The 19,573-nt window shown below is 33.7% G+C and overlaps 1 protein-coding gene and 1 non-coding gene across 2 annotated transcripts; one reads left to right on the top strand and one right to left on the bottom strand.

Moving 5' to 3' along the window:
- Nucleotides 1-1,612: 1,612 nt before the first annotated feature.
- Nucleotides 1,613-1,685, top strand: TRNAR-CCG. The gene has a single exon. It is a non-coding gene; the product is annotated as a tRNA-Arg (tRNA).
- Nucleotides 1,686-2,997: 1,312 nt separating this feature from the next.
- Nucleotides 2,998-7,827, bottom strand: LOC122000804 (protein spotted leaf 11-like). The gene is made up of 4 exons (XM_042555264.1): nucleotides 7,337-7,827; nucleotides 5,178-5,294; nucleotides 4,621-5,031; nucleotides 2,998-4,519 (listed from the first exon to the last, which is right to left on the bottom strand). The coding sequence occupies exons 1-4, from the start codon at nucleotides 7,634-7,636 to the stop codon at nucleotides 3,377-3,379; spliced, it is 1,971 nt and encodes a 656-aa protein (XP_042411198.1). The 5' UTR covers nucleotides 7,637-7,827; the 3' UTR covers nucleotides 2,998-3,376.
- Between the last annotated feature and the right edge of the window lie 11,746 nt (nucleotides 7,828-19,573).

The raw sequence follows: 19,573 nt of genomic DNA, 5'->3' as shown, positions 1-19,573 counted from the left end.
TTTAAAAGAAAAAAAATTATTTTAATTATTATTAACTATTTATGAAATAAAATATTATAATTAAATATTACACCAAATCATTTATTTTTAATTATTTAGATATAATCACTTTCAAGTGAAAAAAATAGATTTAAAAACTCAAATATATTTTTAAATTAAAAATCCCAAACTTCACTTACACAATCATAAAATCTCTTTTTAATTAGATTTTTCAATTTTACAAATCTTTCACAAAATTTGCATCGGATATTTTCGTCATCAGCGTAAGTTACTTAATTTATGGGTCCTACATTACAAATCATACATCATTATTTTTATTTTTTCATTTAATATCTCTATATAATTTTTACTTAATATTTTATTTAATTCTCATCTTTAAATTAATTTATTTGTAATTTTTAATTAATAAATTAATAAACTTATGATTTTTAATTTAATTTAATTTGTAATTTTTATTTAATATTTAATTAACTTATGAATTTTAATTTAATTATAGTCATTTGTATATTTTTTTAACTTACCAAATATATTTATTTTCAAAAGAAAAGTGTATAATTTAACTATTAAATAAAATATTTAATGATTTTAAAAAAAATCAAACATGTAATATTAATTTTTCAATGATTAATGGCTCCATCTTCAAGAGAAAAAAACATGTTTAAAATATCAAATCTGCTCTTAAAATAAAAATCTCAAAACTTATGTTTTCACTCATTAGAGTTTTTTTGTTGAGCTTTTTCAACTTTACAAACCTATTAAAAAAATTATATTAGTGATGCTCTAAGTTAAATTTGTATGCAGATATTTTAGGATAATTTACTGTTATTTTATAGAAAACAAGTTCACATTTCTTTTAAAAATAAATTAGTCCTTACCCGAGAAGGACCGCGGGGAATGGTGGACCCTTTGTATCTCATGTGCGAACACACGTGTAAAGCGCATAAAAAAATTAAAAAAAAATACATGCCGATTTGCCTTATGTTTTCCTGCAAACCCTAATCGCTGTAGTCCCACTGTTTGTTTCGTCGCTACTTGCCTATTGCGCGGAAAAGGGATCTTGCTCGCCGGTCGTTGTCAATGGTGAGGTACCGCGATCGATAGCCGAAGGCGGAAAGGGACTCGGTGTTCGCAATCCGAGATGCAAAGGCGACAATTTCCGATTTTTCCCTTAATGGAATCAGCCGATCAAGGTGGGTGATCAAGGTGATGTTTTAACAACGAGAACGATCTGAAGGTGGCAAAACATTACTTTTTTCTGAAATCTATCGCTTTAAGGCTAGATCTGAATAGTCTGTTATTTTATCCTCCTTGTTTTCTTCGTTCCAAAATCATTGATCACTAATACAAGAAGTTCCATGTCTGTGCTTCTCAAAAAGAACTGATCTTGTACCTCATCAAGGATTCGGAGAGCTTCGTTTTGGTCCGTAGATAGAAAAAACAAGATCAGCCTTCAAATTACATAATTGGTTTTGTTTACTTGATTCTTATTCACAGCTGATTTCCAAGTTTTAGTTTTCCTTCGCGTTGTCTGGGATCATCTATCTACCTTTGAACAATGCCGTAGCTTTGTCAAAATCTCTGATAAGAAATATTTGTAGAAACTATGGTAAATGATCGCATAGCGGAGTGGATATCGCGTTAGACTCCGAATCTAAAGGTCGTGGGTTCGAATCCCACTGCGATCGTAACCAATTCTGTCGATGCTTTGTTTTGCACATATTTTAGGGCCACAAGTTGCTGATGTCTTTTTCTGTTTGATAGTTCTTACTCATTAAACCTGCTTTATCACGCATTGGTTTGTTCTAAGTGTAAGAAGATTAATTTTGCAACATGAAAGAAACTACCTTGTGCAACTAAACAGTAGAAGATGATAAAATACATAGAACACTTTGCAAAATGTTTAAGGATTGGAGAGGTTTTCCAGTCAATTATAACTGTAAATAGGCTAAATGCATCTTCATCTTCATTAGCAGTAAAGGATCACCTTTAAAAATTAAATGCCCGAAAAAGTTTTTCATTTGTTTAATTTGTAGAACGCTTTCTTCTGCTGCCAATGAATACATCCTTACATTTGGGGACATAGTGCAGGATCAGCTTTGACGCAGTCAGAAAATAATGCGTGGAATAGCTGGAGGATGAAGAGCGTAAGCACTACATCCTCTGGTCCATTTTTTATGGAGCAGGGAATGATCCACAACTCAATTACAATCGGATTGTGACCGTAATCGACCATAATTGGTTATGATCCCTCATGAGTTCACTTTTTTGTTTAAGTTACAATTTAGATCGGGGTCAAATTAAGCCTATCTCGACCCAAATTACAATATGGATGGGAAGATGAATCTAGGGGGATCACAATTAATTACGGCTTGATCGGATTACGGTCACGATCCGACTACAATTGAGTTGTCGACCATCCCTTAGTCTACTTTTAAAAAGTGGACCAGAGCATCCTTTCTCCGGTTCTACATAGCAAGCGCTTTATGGAACAGTTGCTATTCTCCAAGTTGGGCTATGTTCATGAAAGGTTTTTGAAAGGACCACCCAATTTGATACTTGATTCTTTGCCACCTAACCATAAAGCCCATATGAAAGGAGTTTGCATTTGATAAATTGAGAAATGAAACAACAAACTTAGGGTTAAAGGAGAACCGAAAAAGCTTTTGACCAACCCACCTTTCCAATGGTGCTGAAAAATGAACATGAGACAATGAACCCAATTGGACAACGGTGAACATATACTTGTGGCATAGTCACGTATGCTACACTCAGAAACTAGGCCATATTTTCTATACCTTGTCAAAGACGAAATACAAAATCATAATATTGAACATCTAAAAAACCTGAAAACTAACAAAAATTTTCCAACTTTAGCCTGGCTAGGAAATAAAGGATATGAATAGCAGAGCTTCTCTTCATTCTTATTTTCCTTGTGGAGAACAATAATATGATTCAAGCATTTTACTTGGTCACCGAAGCTAACCATCAATCAATGGGTAAAATAAATAATAACGAATCTTAGTCACTGGATAATTTTGAAGATCATTGTCAAATTGGGGAGACAGAACAGATTGATGGCAACCCTTCATAAAAATTGAGGGTGATAACTTACATCTTCACAATGCCACACTTTCAACACTTGTGACCTATATTTCTAGTTATGGCAGTAGGAGTCTAATTATCACACCTGACTGATCAACCCAACTCGCACAATCACAACTCAACTATTGCGACTGACTGATCCTCAATGCGCACAGAATCACAACCCAATTAATTTACAACTCTTCCAGGCAGGTGATCTTCCACCGCCAATCTTATAATTAGACGACAATAATGATTTCATCACGTCAATCATTATAGCAAAAGAACAAAGTAGTTAAGTATCAATCAGAACTGATGAAGTTGTATCCATTAAATTGTCTGCCACTTCCTGCATTTGAGCTTGAGCCTCCTTTTGTTGCTCCAAGAATCTTTTCATGCGCTCAAGCAACACTGCAGCCTTCCTCTTGCCTCGGTCAGTGCCACTCTCTATCATTTCCTGCAGTGGCATCATCATCCCTTGCTCCTGCAACTCGGCCAAATGTTGTTGCTGCTGGTCCCCATTGCAGAGCTGTACCAAGACAGCTGCTGCATTTTCTTTGTTCCTTGGTGACCCGCATCTTATCATATGTAGTAGCACTGGCAATGCTTCAGCTGCCGTAATTGCTGCCTTTCCTTCAGGATGGCTTGAAATGATTGCCATAATAGCAAGTGCCTCATCCAGCATAGATCCTTCAGGATCTAACAAGAGTGTCATCAGTATTTTAATCACCCCAGACCGAACTGCCCTTCCCTTGTTACTGTGGTAAATGCATAGGTTGAAAAGTGCTGTTGCAGCATCCTTCTTGCCTCTTTGGCTTCCTTCATTTAAAAGTGAAACGAGAAGGGGGATTGCTCCTGACTCACCAATTATCACTTTGTTTCTGTCCACCACCGAGAGGCTGAAAAGTGTTGCAGCAGCATTCTCTCGTGCTTCCATACTGCCCTTCTTTAGAACATGCACTATCCCAGGGACAGCACCAGATATAATTATCTTACCCTTGTTTTCCTCATATATAGAGAGGTTCAGAAGTGCAGTAACAGCATGCTCCTGTGTGCAAACATCGTTTGTACTTAGCAAACCCACAAGCCGAGGTATAGCACCAGCTTCAGCAATGCAGATCCTGTTATCTGCATTTCTCTTGGCAAATAGGCGAAGTTCCCCAGCAGCTGACCGTTGGTCCTCAAGGTTCTGTGAAGATAACTTTCGAACAAGATCAATAACTTTTACATGTTCACCGGCAGAACAGACTGATCGGGGTTTGCCAGTTTGTGCAGGACGCTTGGGTGGAACCATTCCATTTGCCTCACACCATTGGTCTATGAGGCTGCGAAGGACATAATTTGGAGTTAACGACGTGCTGGATAATTTTTGTTGTGTTTTTGGACAAGTGTTATGCCCCGCTTCCAGCCATTTTTCAATGCACTCTCGTTCATAAGTCTGTAAAATAGAAACGGGGAGAAAAAAAAATACAGTTATCTTTAAGACCCATATGACGAATCTCATAACGAAGTCAAAATCTAGGATATTTAAGGATGGACCTGTCCAGTCGACACAATAACTGGATCCCCCATTAACTCCAGGGATATAGGGCAGCGAAAATCATCAGGCATAATAGGAATCTTGCCCAGGTTTGTGGTTGTCAGGGAACCTGATTCTGGTTCATGTGTCAGTACAAAATCCTTAATCCTTTTAAGCAGCATGGACATCTTTTCAATGACCCGTCCAGGATCTCCATCATCTGAAACCATCTCATGTAAGGTAAGAGATTCTTGTTTGAGATCTGCTATAGTTATCAGCTGTAATTTTTCTGCCAATTTCTGTAGAATGACAGGATCCACTTTGGCATCAGTGGTCATATTGTAAACCACTAGCAGATCAGCATAAAGCTCAACATCAGTAGTATCAATCCTTTCTTTGGCTCTTTTGAACTGAGAACACACTAGTTCAACCTGTAGATAATGCTAATTAGAGGGAGAAAACAGGTAAAACAGCACGTTTTAACCCAGACAAATAGATTTTGTAAAATAAGTGTTCTTTAAATAAGACTGAGTTAAGGGCAATCAATGTCTTAAAACCGGAGTATTTGAATGTTCACCTGTTCTTTCACTTCTTCTGATATGTCAAACTCATCAAGGGAAATTTCATCCAAAGCTTGCTCCAGTTGAGAAGTAACTTCTCGGAATCTTTCCATAATTTGATCTTGCTCTAGGACCTAAAACCAAATAGACATATGTTGGTGAATAGAAAATCAATGGAAGATAGTAACAAACAATTCAACATAAGTTGTGCAAAACACTCCAAGTAGAAAGAAGGTATCCCAGACCTAGGGGCCAAATTCCTTTGGATTATGATTTCAAAGGAATTGAAAGTCCAGATACTATCATAATCAGAATATAGCCAACATGAATAAGAAATTAGTTTTGAAATAGATAGATATCACAAAATCTTTTCATAAGTAATTTGTTACATTTATGGGTTTATATTAGGGTCTTTAGCTTAGCCAGTAAACCTCTACTTATTTGCTAATAAGTGATCCACTTAAATGTTTTCAACCAATCTTCATACAATTTACTAAGACCTAATGGATTATGCATTTTTGCTCTTTGATCCTCCTCTATAACTCAATGATGAAACCCATAGTTGTTGTAGTGTGATACATCTATGTTGGTCTCTTTAGCATTTGGTTTTACATCATAAAAAGGCATGCTCTATCCCAGCTATTAGTTTCAGACATTTCCATAGCAGTTCAAAGAAAATAATTAAGAGATTTAGAAAGCATCTATCAAAGATAATTATGATGACATTTTCCATGGAAAACTGACAGTCACAAACAAAATATTTGATCCATTATGCACATTGGAGTTGACACTGTATATATTAAAGGGAGATAATAAAATAATGTATCATTAGTAAGAGTACTATGTCATTTGATGCATATCCTAACTATTGAACAATATATTTCCAAGCCAACCTAAATGCAGTGAGTTGCAATAACAAACTAGAATAAATTAATCTTTCTGACATATGTGTTTAGTTAGACTACCCTACAAAACTGAAGTACATATACAAATTCTGTTCAATATGACATGGATATGGATGGAGTAAGGAGAAGGGACTCATGGAGAATATCCTAGAAAACTGAACTACAAATGATCCTGTGAAATGTTTTTTTTAACTAGAATACCAAAGTAGGGATAATCTCAAATTTTAAAACTTGAAAATCATATATGACTGAAAACAGCTTGAACAATTATTTTGTTTCCTTTTTTCTTCTCATTGGATGGTTGGTAACTTCACGTCGGTAGAACGGTTCATCTTACCTTTCCATCACTACTAGCAGAAATTGTCTCATGCACAAGGCTGCACTCATATGATTAGTGAAAGTCAATTCTTAAAGTTACTGTTAAAGGTAAATTGAACTTTAGTGCTACGAACAGTTGTGATGTAATTCCTATCACACATCACCACTATGATTGAACTTGATCAAGATATAAACTTGCAGTGCAACTCTTAAGTCATAAACAACCGCATAAAATCAACTATTTAAAATATCTTATTCATCCTAGAAGAGATGGCCAAGAGATCCAAACCTCATCGAGCATTCCTGATGAATTATGATGGCTGTATGTTTTTTTTTGGTGCTAAACAGCATTTCAGAGATATAGAAGTTTCCAAGATTGCAAACTCTCTTTCTTGATCAAGATAAAGAGTAGGGTTCATCCTTTAAAGCTAGCGCCAATCATCTATGTCTCGATTATACCAATCTCATGTTTTGAATCTGGAGTCAAGCCAGATGTTGTAGGCTAAGCATAAAAAGACTAAATAACGAATCTGTTTCTTTTCCGAATAATCTTGACAGAAAAAGAACGACATCAAAGTTGAAAACAGAAATGCCCAAACTTGTACATTTGATTTCGTATAGCAATCACATCAAAAACTGATTAGTCATTTCTTGTATTGATAAAAGAAAAGAGGATTTGCTAGGCTACCAAAACCAAACATTTCCTAGTCGAAGCTGCTCCATAAAGAAACGAAAAACAACTTACTGAATGACCAATAACACAGCCGATGAACCAACCTATCCCGCTAGGATACTGAATTAAGGGACGAACAATAGAAGCGACGACTGTATGTTTCGAAGAAATAGCTAATTTCATTGAAGAAAATTGGAAGAAAGGATACCACATTTCTCACGACAAAAATAAAAGAGAGACCAAGAAACGAGGCAGTAACCATCAAACCTCTGTAACATACCAGGAAGATCTTGCTCCCTTTGCTCCCCAGTAGGAGTAGATCCTTCGCCAAATCGAGGGCCCGATTAAGCTTTTCCGTGGCTATTAACGCCGACACGGGGATAGCGACCTTGCTTTCCTTGAGTTCCTCGAACATGGGCGCCAGCAGTTTGATCCGCCGCGAGAGATTGGAAAATTGCTTCTTGTAAGAGTTCCTGTAGTCAGAGGTGGCGGCGATCTCCTCCACCAAGTTCACCAGCTTCTCAACCACCGATCCGACTGGCGGCGGCGGTACGGCGGCTTCGTTTTCTCCTTCCTCCATAGCTCTTCTTCGCGGAGAGCTCAGCAATCGGTCGCCGAATCGCCTGCTACTTCCAATCGAGCAACGCAAAGCTTGTTGCAGCGATCACTTATGAATTGCTCCGCGATTAAGACTGGTTTGAATAGTTGACGGGAAGAGAAGGCAAAAAAGTTGCTGCTTTTTGCCCTTTCAAGGCGAATAGAGGAAGCTGCAGCCAACAACGATGACTAGTGTCAGCATCTCTGGATCGTCTGCTACTCTCAAAGTACAACTTCAAATATAATCATACAATCGCCTATCAAGCCGTTCATCACGTCAGTATGAATTCAGTGTCCGCTTGATTAAACATTATTTATTTTATCGTTTAAATTAAGTGAAGAAGATCCTGCAGCTAGTTTTTTTTGCCGACGCGGCTCACAGCTGTAGATTATGAAAAATTTCTTCTTTGATACTCATTATAGTTTTACTATTATTGTTATTAATAATTTATCCTTCTGTCATTAAAGTAATAAAATTAACAATTCCACCCTCCCTAAAGTCCGAACGTGACCCGATGAACAACTCGACTACCCTATCATTCTCCCTATATAATAAACAGATATACCTTTTATAATATGTAAAAGGAAATAAATCACTCTGCCTCTATTATTAGTATAATTAAAAAAAAATTAACGATCATTTAAGATCCATATTTTTTTATTTTTTTAAGTATAATTAAGAAAAATAAATCTTTCATTGGATTGGGTCCTGAGACGATTATCTCTTTGGCCTCATAAAAATTACGACTCTCCTGATTGTTTGCTTGGGAACAGAGTCTTATGATGCCGGTGCAAAAGAAACTTGTTTCGAACTGCTCAAACCTCTTGACAATCTATGATGGAAAAAAGAAAACGTTGTTTGTTTATAACTTCTCTTCCTCCTATCGGTAAGGTCTTTTGTCATGGATCTAGTGCTCGTGTACTGATAATTGATAGGTCAATCAGTTAATTAATAGTCAATACAATTAAGAATCGAAGACTGAAGTTAGTAAAACTATCTTAGCTATTACTTTAAAGATAATGTGCAATTACTGATGATATAGATACGTATTGATTATTTTATTTTATTTTTATTTATTTACACTGAAGTGCATGTCAGTGGTTTCATGTCTAATACGTGTGATTTTAATCACAATAAGTTGTCAAATAAAGTTAACACGAGTTTTACATGATCAATCAAATCAGCTTTACAAGCAAGGAATCAGTGTGCGCATGGTGGATCGTGAAGTGGAAAGGCATCAATTTGCAGTTGTCATCATCCACCACATGGCTAAAGATGGTTTTGGTCTTTTTCTTAACAAAAGATGATGTGTGTTTTCACTTTTTCTCAAGAAAGGACGGAGAAAATATTAAAAATTTTAGTGTATCAAATATACCATATTGATACATATGGTTTATATCGGTCCCGGTGTGATCGGTGAGAGGAGAGCAAATTATCTGAAAAAAATGTATTCTTTTCAAAATTTTCGACTTTTAAATTAAATAAACACTTTAAATAAAGAAAAGAAATACTTAAAATAAAGTATGAGACTACCGAGCTTACTTGATTTGTAACCGGGAAGATTATTAATCCAAAAGTAAATTAAACTCTATATGTTGACTCTTTCTTCGACACAAGTCGTAGGCAGAGAAACTTCGTACAGGACGTTCATAGCTCAGACAAATGAAGAACAGAATGGTAAACTCGATTATAGTAAATGTTGTATTGAATCTCGAGCACTAGGCCTCCTTTTATAGGTTTACTGGTCGAAATGACCATTTGATGATGTGGTGCACTCCAAGCGCACGGACCCTCTCTGGGCGTCCCTAGCTGAGCGAACTCTATCTCCACGCAACGACTTCGCAATGACAAGATAATAAGGTTTTATCCACTCCCGGGCGCTCGGACCCACTCTAGGCGCTTAGATCGCTGCTGATGTGGCCCCGGAGGTGATCCACTGTGACGAGACAGCTGTTGGGCATCTAACTGGTCTAGGCGCCCGAACTCCGAGCGCCTGAACTGCGGACGCCTGGACTTGATCCAAGCACTTGGACAAGGTCAGCTCAGGTTGACTTTGTATGGTCTTCCGCTACAATCGCTTAAGTGATTTTCGGTCATTTAGAGTTGAGCTCACTTAAACCCAACTCTGACTTTCTCTCCTTGAGTAGTCTTTCACTTTGGCTTCTCGTCCCTCAGAAGCACCGTGCGCGTCCTTCTCGCTCCACCGACATACTCTTCTGCAGCTTCTCATCTCTCGGATGCACCGAGCTGTCGACTCGATTCTCATGCCATCCTTCTCGTCTACAACATCTTCCGCTCGACTTCTTGCGTTCTTAAGTCTCTACACACTTAGACACAAGATATCAAATACGTAAAGTCTAGTCTAACTTGGTTGATCATATCAAAATTATTATAGGATACTTACAATTTATATTTAAAAACTTTGGTATATTAAAATTTTCAGTACGATGTGTTATACTATATTAAAAATTTTAATACCTATGTTGATATAGGATTTATTATTTTTTGATATACTAAAATATCAAATAATTATTTATAAATTATTTAATAGTGCTAGATTATTGATTTATTGTGGTACTAGTTTTCGAAATCTAGCTAGCACTAGCGTTGGTTTTCGAAATCTAGCAGCACTGTGGTATTAGATTTCATGATGGATTTTGAAAATCAGCGTCATTTTGGTGCTGGATAAATTTATATATTTTTTGTTTTAGAATTTTGGTATATCAAAAATATTAAAATATCATACAATTTTGAGACGATACTTATTCCTGTCAGTACCTTTTCACTATTTTCACGCGGTAGGAAATGAGAAGTTTGTATTTATAAGGGTGTAAAAATATCAAAAAATTTTATACATAATATATATTATTCATATCAAAAAAATTTATATATTAAAATTTTTAATACGGCATTATATTATATTAAAAAAATTTATATCAATATTGATATGCAGAATTTTTTTATAAATTATATAGTGGTATTAGATTTTAAAAATTAGGATCACAACAGTAGTGTTGATTTTAAAAATTAATATAATTTATTATGATTATGTTGATTTTTAAAAACTAATATCACACATTTCAATATTATATCAATATATATTTTTTAAAATATTAAAAATTTTAATACAGTATATACGGTATAAAATTTTTAATACGATATGATATAAAATTTTTGATACAGTACAATTTCTCTACTTTTGGATGTCTACTTAGTTTCACTCGGTATTTAATTAATTGAAACAAAAGATTATCGCTCGCTTTAAACAATAAGTATCATTTCAGTGTTTAATTAAGTTGTTAGGTTAACGGATGCAATAACATGCTGAGAGATTATTTTCGCATATAATATGTATATTGCAAACTGAATCAAAAAGTATTATAGGCATTATCTTATGAATTTATGCCATGTAAAATTATAAATGATATGGAGTACGATATCAAAAGTAATGGATCTTCTTTCTAAAAACAAATAGTACATATTACTTTAACGGATTACTTTTTGAAATAGACCATATTAAAAGCTAAAAAGATGGGCATTGTTCTAATTTATTTACTTTTTCATTTGTGGAAACATTGAACTTAATTCAGAGACTTCGTCAAGGTCAATCAGTTAAGTGTGATCGAAATTTTAACAACGTTTTAGAAATTTTTAATATTTGTTAGACAAATTAATGAAACATATTACTGATCATCAAGCACAAGTGCAGATTGGAAAAAAAGAAGTCATGAAAAAGATAAGCACGAACAAGAAATTATATCATATAATATATTTTTTCTAAACTATTTTGTCTTTAAAAAAACCATGGACAATTGTCCTTATAGATCCTTTTTTCACAAAAAAATAATTTTTTATTACCTGCTTAAGTTTCCTTATTCCTAATTAAAATAGTTCTTCCCTGCGTTTATATATTAAATTTTAACTAAAATTTAATTAATTGTTTAAAATATTATATTTCTAATTATCTAGCTAATATTAGTTGATATATATTTAATTTAATCAAAAGTGACAAAATAAAAATAATCAAATACTTAAAATATTTAACACCACATTAAAGCAATATAAAACTAGTATTTTATCACTAAAAAAATACAGATGGACTTTTCCATCATTATTTTGTCGCTTGACGAGCTTAGCGATTGAATAGAAATAAAAAAATCATATCGATATGGATTTTGTCGCTACCAGTATTTAGAGACAAAATTTTAACTTTTAATTAGCTACAGACTATAAATTTCATTTTTAAAATTAGAGACAGAATATTAAAATCGTCGCTATATATGTAAACGACTTTAGTTGACATTAGTGATGAAATATTAAAATTCTGTCGCTAACTATAGACAAATTTTTAATAGTTGGTCGTAAAATATGACGATTCTAGTTATGCACGTGCCAAGATTAGTGACGGACTATTAAAATGTTGTTCCTGGTTAGAGACAGAATTTTAAGATTCAGTCGCTAATTAGAGACGGAATTTTAATATTCCGTCTCTAACCAGCGACGATTTTTTAATGATCTATCACTAACTAGAGACGACTTTTTAATATTTGGTCATAATATATGACAATCCCAGGTATTCTGGTGCCAATATTAGCAACAGAATATTTAACTTCTGTTGATACTTAGAGATAGAATTTATTTTTTTGTCTCTTAGTAGCGACGAAATATTAAAATTTCATTTCTAATTAGTGATGAAAATTTAATAGTTAGTCGCAATATATTGTAATTCCAAGTATTCTCGTTGCCAAGATTAGGATTGAAATTTAATTTTCCGTCACTAATTAGTGACGGAAAATTAAATATCCGTCACTAAATACTGAAAATTTTGACATTCAAAATATGTTTAAATATTTATCCATGTTTACATTTTATATCAATCTAAATCATCACATATGATGATTTTCAAACAACACAATATATTCATAGTTAAACACACATAATACAAAATAACATCTGAATATAAATATCTAAACATGAGTATAATACTACAACATCTCCAACAACAATAATCCAAGCGCAAAACTAAAAGTAAATATCCAAGCAAAAAATAAAGATAAATATCTAAACATCTCCAACAACATCTGAGTGTATAGTACTACAGCATTTGAATTTTAAAAACAAAATACAACGCCTCTTAGTAAAGAAAAGCTAATCCAAAACTAGCAAGTAGTAATCAATCCTGTAGAAATTTTAATACGATAGATTATTAATAAACAAAGAACAAACTAATACACAATTATAAATAACATATTAAATTTAATAATATAAAATTATTTTACATACCTAAATGATAGTTTGGATATCGGCCGTATAAAATAGATATCAATGTTCCTGAAAAGATATAATAAAACGTTAGAGATAGTTTCATTAGTGAATAAAAAAAAAGAAAGTAAAAGGTCAAGACATCTATGACAATCTACTAATGAGGGGTTATTAGAGTCCTAAATCTTCTAAGAGGCAAAACAATGTGGCGTTGCACTCATCTAAGCCAAGAAGTCCCACATATCCTGCCTAATTCGCTCAAGATTCATTCGGGATTGCCACTTCACTTGAAATTCTCTCTCCAAACTCGAGAGTCGGGTCTTTAAATCTGCATTTTCTTGTTCTAAGACATCTACTCTAGCAGATGATCAAGATGCGCTAGATGATGTGCTGGGACGACCCTTATCCCTAAGAGTCATCGCCTGATCACATACGACTCTCGCTTGGGGCCCAAGACTATAGAGGGTGGAGGTATTTTTCTGTCAACTGACCACATCATAATAAATATCATGAATACAAACCATACCATGAATACAATAGAGGTACTACACACATGATTCAATGTATTCACAAACCATACCGTGAATAAAAAAATTAAGTATACAATTAAGAAGTTGTCTTTTCAAAGCTATGATATTAGGTTAAAATTCTACAACTTGCTAAACTAAGTTAAAATTAACCAGAATAGAATTCTACAACCTAGAAGCGATAAATTCTTAGCCGCGAGCTCAAGGGCAACCAAGAGGGTCAACCAATCTAGCGGTAGCACTGGCCAGCTCGTGGCAACGAGTCTTGAGTTGGGTCATGCTCGTTGCCACGATTTCAAAGCCGACCGGGTCATTGGCACGTGCTCAGGGCTAGAGTTGCTGGCACGAGCTCATGGCTGGGTGAAGCTCCCTACTGCAACCTTGGGGTTGGTCAAGCTCTTCGCTGCGAGGTCGAGGCCGGCGGAGGTTACAGCCACGAGCTTGGGTCCAGCCAAGCACTACAAAAAAATATCTGTATAAGAGCGGTTTATTAGGAGCGATTTTAACACCGCTCTTGAAAATCAAACAATAGAAATAGTTTGAACTAAATCATTTCTAATACCTTACCTTTTTAGAATGGTTTTGCAACCGCTCTTGTTGAATAGTTCTAACACTGATTTGACTAAACCGCTGCTGAAACCACTCTTAATGATTCAACTATTAAAAATAATCTTGAAACTACTGATATTGGGTACATTTAGTAGTGGTTCTATGTTAAATGCTACTACTAACTGTTTCTATTGCTCTAATCTCTAATGACAGTTATCAAACAGTACACTTTTAGCAACCATTCTGTAAACCACTCTTATCGAAGTTAAAATTGATCAATATTTAAAAATAATAATAATAATTAAAGTGTATAATTTACTTAATGTAATTTTATTTTGTACATCTCAAATTTAAATTTATTTATTTAATATAAATATTTATTAGTCAAACAAATTATTCTTTAAATAACTTATAAAATCTTCATTTTATTTATATCAGTTTTCATTCTTTTCTTATTTTTATTTTTGTTAAAAGAAAATTCTTAATTTTATATATACCAATTTTTTTTTTCTTATATGTATTTTCCTTAAAAAAATTTCCTTAATATTTTTTCCCTAAACACATAACTTTCCTTAATATTCTAAATCTCATGTCAAAAATCTTTCCTCTTTTTCTATTCAACTCTGAACCTAAATCTCACGCCAAAAACTTTTCTTCTTCCTCTATTCAACTCCAAAATCCTAAATATCACTCTGAAAAACCTTTCTCTTTCTTTATTCGATTTTATCCATCATCCAATTCGCACTACCAGAATATAACTTTGATATTTTTTATAAATATTTTATAATGATATTTATTAAAAATTATTTATTTTAAAATTAAAAAATAATAATAGATTATTTATGATCAGAATATTATTAAATATTATTATTATTTATATAGAACCATTATTTTTTTAAATATATTAACTTTATTATTTTGTTCTCTTAAATTTTTTACTTTTATTAGCCTCTAATTGCAAGTGAAGCTAATCTAGATTTTTCCTTTCCACTTTTCCGCATCACCAAAGTCCTTTCCATAGATCATCTTAGTCTCATATTCCCATAGGTAATCAAAATCGTTTACTAAACCTGACATTGTTGGACTTATTAAGAATAAATATATAGTAAAATAAAATTATTAATTAATTATTTAATAATTAACTATCATATAAAATTATCTATCAGTAAATGATTATAAATATATATATATATATATATATATATATATATATATATGTCTCTTAATCTAGGCAGATCCGACCACTTTTTACGGTCCAAGGGATGATCCCTAAACATGCATTGGTGGAATACATGGTCCCTGCTTATAAAATAGGTGGGGACCATTCATCCCCACCAATACATATTTAGGGACCATCCCCTCAGCCGCAAAAAGCGGTCCAAAGGATCCGGATTCTAATCTTCTCCTAATTACTAAGAATAACAATATAACAAAAGAAACTATTGACTAGTTATTAAATAATTAACTAATACATAAAATTATTAATAGCTGTAGTCTAGTTGGTTAGGAGATTAGGTTCTAATTTAGGAGACCTATGTTCGAATCCCAATAACAATTAATTTCTTTTCCAATTTTAAAAGAAAATAAAAATAAAAATAGGGTCTTGCCCATTAACCCGATTAAGATCTCATTCTAACATTGAATATATAGCTATAGAAGTGGTTTGAAATCGTTATTATATGTATAACATGTAAGATCGGTTTAATTTTTACCAACGGTTACGAAAACCACTTCGATAGGATAAAAAACTGCCCCTGTATGGATGTTTTTTTTTGTAGTGAAGTCATCACCATGAGATCACAACTGACCAATTAATATCGCCGCCATTAGAGTTTAACTGGTAAAATGGAGGAGAGGGATATCATATCGATAGGTGGGAAGGTCACCTGAGGAGAGGACGCTAGAGGAGACAGATGTCGGAGATGGAAAGGTCACTAGAAGAGAGGACAACCGGAGGAGATAGTCGCTGGAGGATCAGTTTCACGGACACGGTGGAGAGGCCGAGAAAATGTGCTCCTGTGCCATAAAATACATTACCATGATGTTAGCGGCTGAATATTTTTTCCGTCTCTAATTAGAGATGAAACAAATATTCCGTCTCTAGTTAGAGACGGAATTAAAATGTTCGTCTCTATTTAAAGACGGATAATTTATTTCTGTTGCAACTTTTACTAACTAAATCATACGATCAAAATAGAGACGAAAATATAGTTCCGTCTCTAATTTGAGACGGAATCATAATTATATCTCTAATTAGAGGCAAAATTATAGTTCAGTCTCTAAACTATAATTCCGTCTCTAATTCCATCTATATGTGATAGTTATTTTTTTTTGCAGTGTATAATAAAATATGGTTGAATATTTACAATTAGAAATTTCATATTTGGTCAACCATAACATTCTAAAAATGTATTTATATCATAGTTCTAACACTTAATCAAGTTTTAATTAAATCTTAATTAATTATATACTGTATAAATAAATCTTAAACATTACGGCTACGTTTAGTAGAGTGTAATCTGCCTTATAATGTAATCAGGATTACATTACAAGGCTAATTATTTTGTTTGTTTTAACTTTAAACCTGTAATGTAATATAATCTCGATTACAAAAGGTAGTGAAATTTTGTAATCTGGATTACAAAGCAAATACTATATAATCCGATTACATTACGAGGTCATTGTTTAATCAAAATTTGAATGTCGAATATACCCCTAGTCAGTCGTTGGCCGCCGCCCTCCGTCGGTCACCGGTCGCCGGTCGCCGATCGTCGGCCGCCGCCAGTCGCCGATCGTGGCCGCCGCCGACCGCCGCCGGTCATCGGCCGCCGGTCATCAACCATCGCCGTCGTCGGCCGTCGCCGATCGCCGACGGCCGCAAGCTCCAACAGAGGTGCAACGGCCGTCGGTAGAAGTCGCAGGATATTTTTGTCAGTTTATAATAATATGAATTATATTCCTTATAAAAAATAACAGATACCAAACAAAAGAATGTAATCACTATTGTAATCAAAGATTACATACATTATATTATCAAACGTAGTAATGTAATCAAGATTACATTATATTACATTACAAATTTGATTACATTACAAGTTCGATTACATTACACACAATCACACATAGCCTACATCATAACATTGGTGCAACATACGTGGTTTGTAGGGCTAAAGGGGACGAGTGAATAATGACCTACAAAAGTTAGATTACAATTTTCTCTTATTATCAAATTAACAAGCTAAGGGGACACACTAATTAATATATAAAATAACATGTAAAATAAAAGAGGACATAAATTTTTACTTGGTTTATAAGACTATGAAGTGCACTATGTAGATGTCTTTCTTCGACCACAAGTCAGGACAAAGAAGCACCTTATAGTGATTAACCACGAAAGCAATAAGACGGAACGAAAGTGAATTCAAGTGTGTTGTACAAACTTAGACGGTCTCTATTTATAGTTTTCTGGTCAAGATAGTTGTTTGCTGACATGACACTTTCCGGATGTCTTGAAGTAATCAGGGAACTTGGACTTTGGTCGAGTCAATCCACTTAGCAACAGTCCGCTCAACGGTTCTCGGCACTTTGGGCGTCTAGAAGACATCCGGGTGCCTGGATTCTGTTGACGTGGACTCCATGATGATCCTCTTTGGCAACGGCTTGTTGATGTGGTCTCCCTTTCTAGGTGTCTGGAATGGATCCAGACATCTAGAAGGGTCAACTCAGAAGCTGACCATTATCCAGTCCGGTCGATTGAGTGATGCTTCGTCCGTTCAAAGTAGAGCTCACCTGAATTCAATTCTAGCATTTCACTCGAGAGTCTTCCTTCCTAGATTCTTGTCCCTAGAATACACCGTGCACACCCTTCTACTTTTTCGCAGCTCCTCATCACTCGGATGCACTGAATCCGTCGACTCATTTTCTGTGTCATCCTTCTCGCTCAATGAATTTTCCACTCGACTTCTTATGTTCCTAAGTCCTTGCACAGTCAAATACAAAATATCAAATACACTAGACCTAACTTAATTCGGTTGATCACATCAAAAACTATATAAAATTACTTACACATAAATGACTATATATATCATGCTGCACACAACAAAGGTGTAACAAAAAAAATGTATAATTGTTCTAAAAGCATTTGACTCATCTGAATCAACTCATTTCGTAACTGGTTCTATTGACAAATTTTTTACTATCTCTCTTAATATTCTAATAATTTAAATTATTATAGTAAAGGCTGATTATATTTATCTTTTATAGTTAGTTTCTAAATTATTATACAAAGGAACGTAAATTAAGAGATTATTGTCAACAATTTAAATTATTACATGATAAGCAAGATAGTTTAACCAAAAATTATTATTAAAAGTACTACATTATACGAATTTATACTTTTGTTCGATTTTCAAAGTATTTGCAATCATGAAGCTGAAATAGGCTTCCGATCTTAAGTACGTTCAAACTGTTTTCCAAAAACATTAAAACAAAAATTGAGAAAAAAAGTGACCATAGACAACTCGACTTACTTATACTTCCTCATGAATTTCTTATTAAGGGTGTAAATGAGTCAAACTGTTCATGAACTATTTAAAACTCGATCCAATAAAAGTTCGTTTGAGCTCATTTAATGAAGCTCGTTATGATAAACAAACTAAATTCAAGCTTTATAATATTCGGTTCGTTATTTTATGAACATGTTCGTTAAGTTCATGAATCAACTTTTAAATAAAAAAATAATAGTTTTGATATTGAATTTATAGATTTTACATTATACTTATGAAACATATAAACAAATACATTAAATTTTCTTTATTAGAATAAAATTATAAATTTTAATAAAAATATTATAATTTTTTCTAAATATATAATTTAATTTTTAATAAATATTTAAATTTATAATTATATTTATTAAATTCGTTTATGTTCGAAAAAAATTTGAATAAGTTGATGAACCATGAATATATTCGTTAAATAAAACTCGAGCTTGACTCAATTATAAATAAATTAAATTCAAACATTTAAAATTCGACTCGGTTGAACTAAATTATACCTCTATTCCTTATATGAAGATAAGATATGCTTTGCGACTTTTCATGCATGATTCCGTCGATGATTGATTCACATTTTCGAACGTTCAATTATTTTTGAACACCCCCGCATATTAAATCGGATACGAAACTCCGACACACGAGAATCAGACAGTATATCAATTTCTTAGATATCCTCTATAGAAAAAAAAATAGAAAGACACATTAGTCTAAACAAAAATCTAATTAACAAAGGATTAATAAATAATCAAAGATGATCATTTGTATGAACTGTGATGCACGTCCACAATGTAAAAGACCGGGAGGCTCTTCAGTTGAAATTATAATAAACGGAATAAATTATAAATGGAGATGCAAAGGGAAAAATTTTGACGAACCATCCGGCTCGGTCTGGGAGGAGCTGAACCGGTCATGAAGGAGTCCAACCGTTGCATTCACGTGACAAAAGGTAATTCGCTCGCCCTTAGCGCTCCGCTAATCCGTCCCTAGGTCAACACGGAGAAGGTAAATCACGGATGACTACTAATCAT

This window comes from Zingiber officinale, chromosome 7A (assembly GCF_018446385.1).
Source record: "Zingiber officinale cultivar Zhangliang chromosome 7A, Zo_v1.1, whole genome shotgun sequence".
Lineage (NCBI taxonomy): Eukaryota > Viridiplantae > Streptophyta > Magnoliopsida > Zingiberales > Zingiberaceae > Zingiber > Zingiber officinale.
The sequence above is the reverse complement of the archived record's forward strand: the minus strand, read 5'-3'. Positions and strand labels throughout refer to the sequence as shown.

What these genes read in the sequence shown, in the direction of transcription:
- LOC122000804 (XM_042555264.1), bottom strand. Translation starts at nt 7,636, where the DNA reads ATGGAGGAAGGAGAAAACGAAGCCGCCGTACCGCCGCCGCCAGTCGGA. An exon ending in CAGAAGAAGTGAAAGAACAG is followed by an intron (nt 5,032 to 5,177) that starts GTGAACATTCAA and finishes CATTATCTACAG; the next exon opens with GTTGAACTAGTGTGTTCTCA. An exon ending in TTATTGTGTCGACTGGACAG is followed by an intron (nt 4,520 to 4,620) that starts GTCCATCCTTAA and finishes TCTATTTTACAG; the next exon opens with ACTTATGAACGAGAGTGCAT.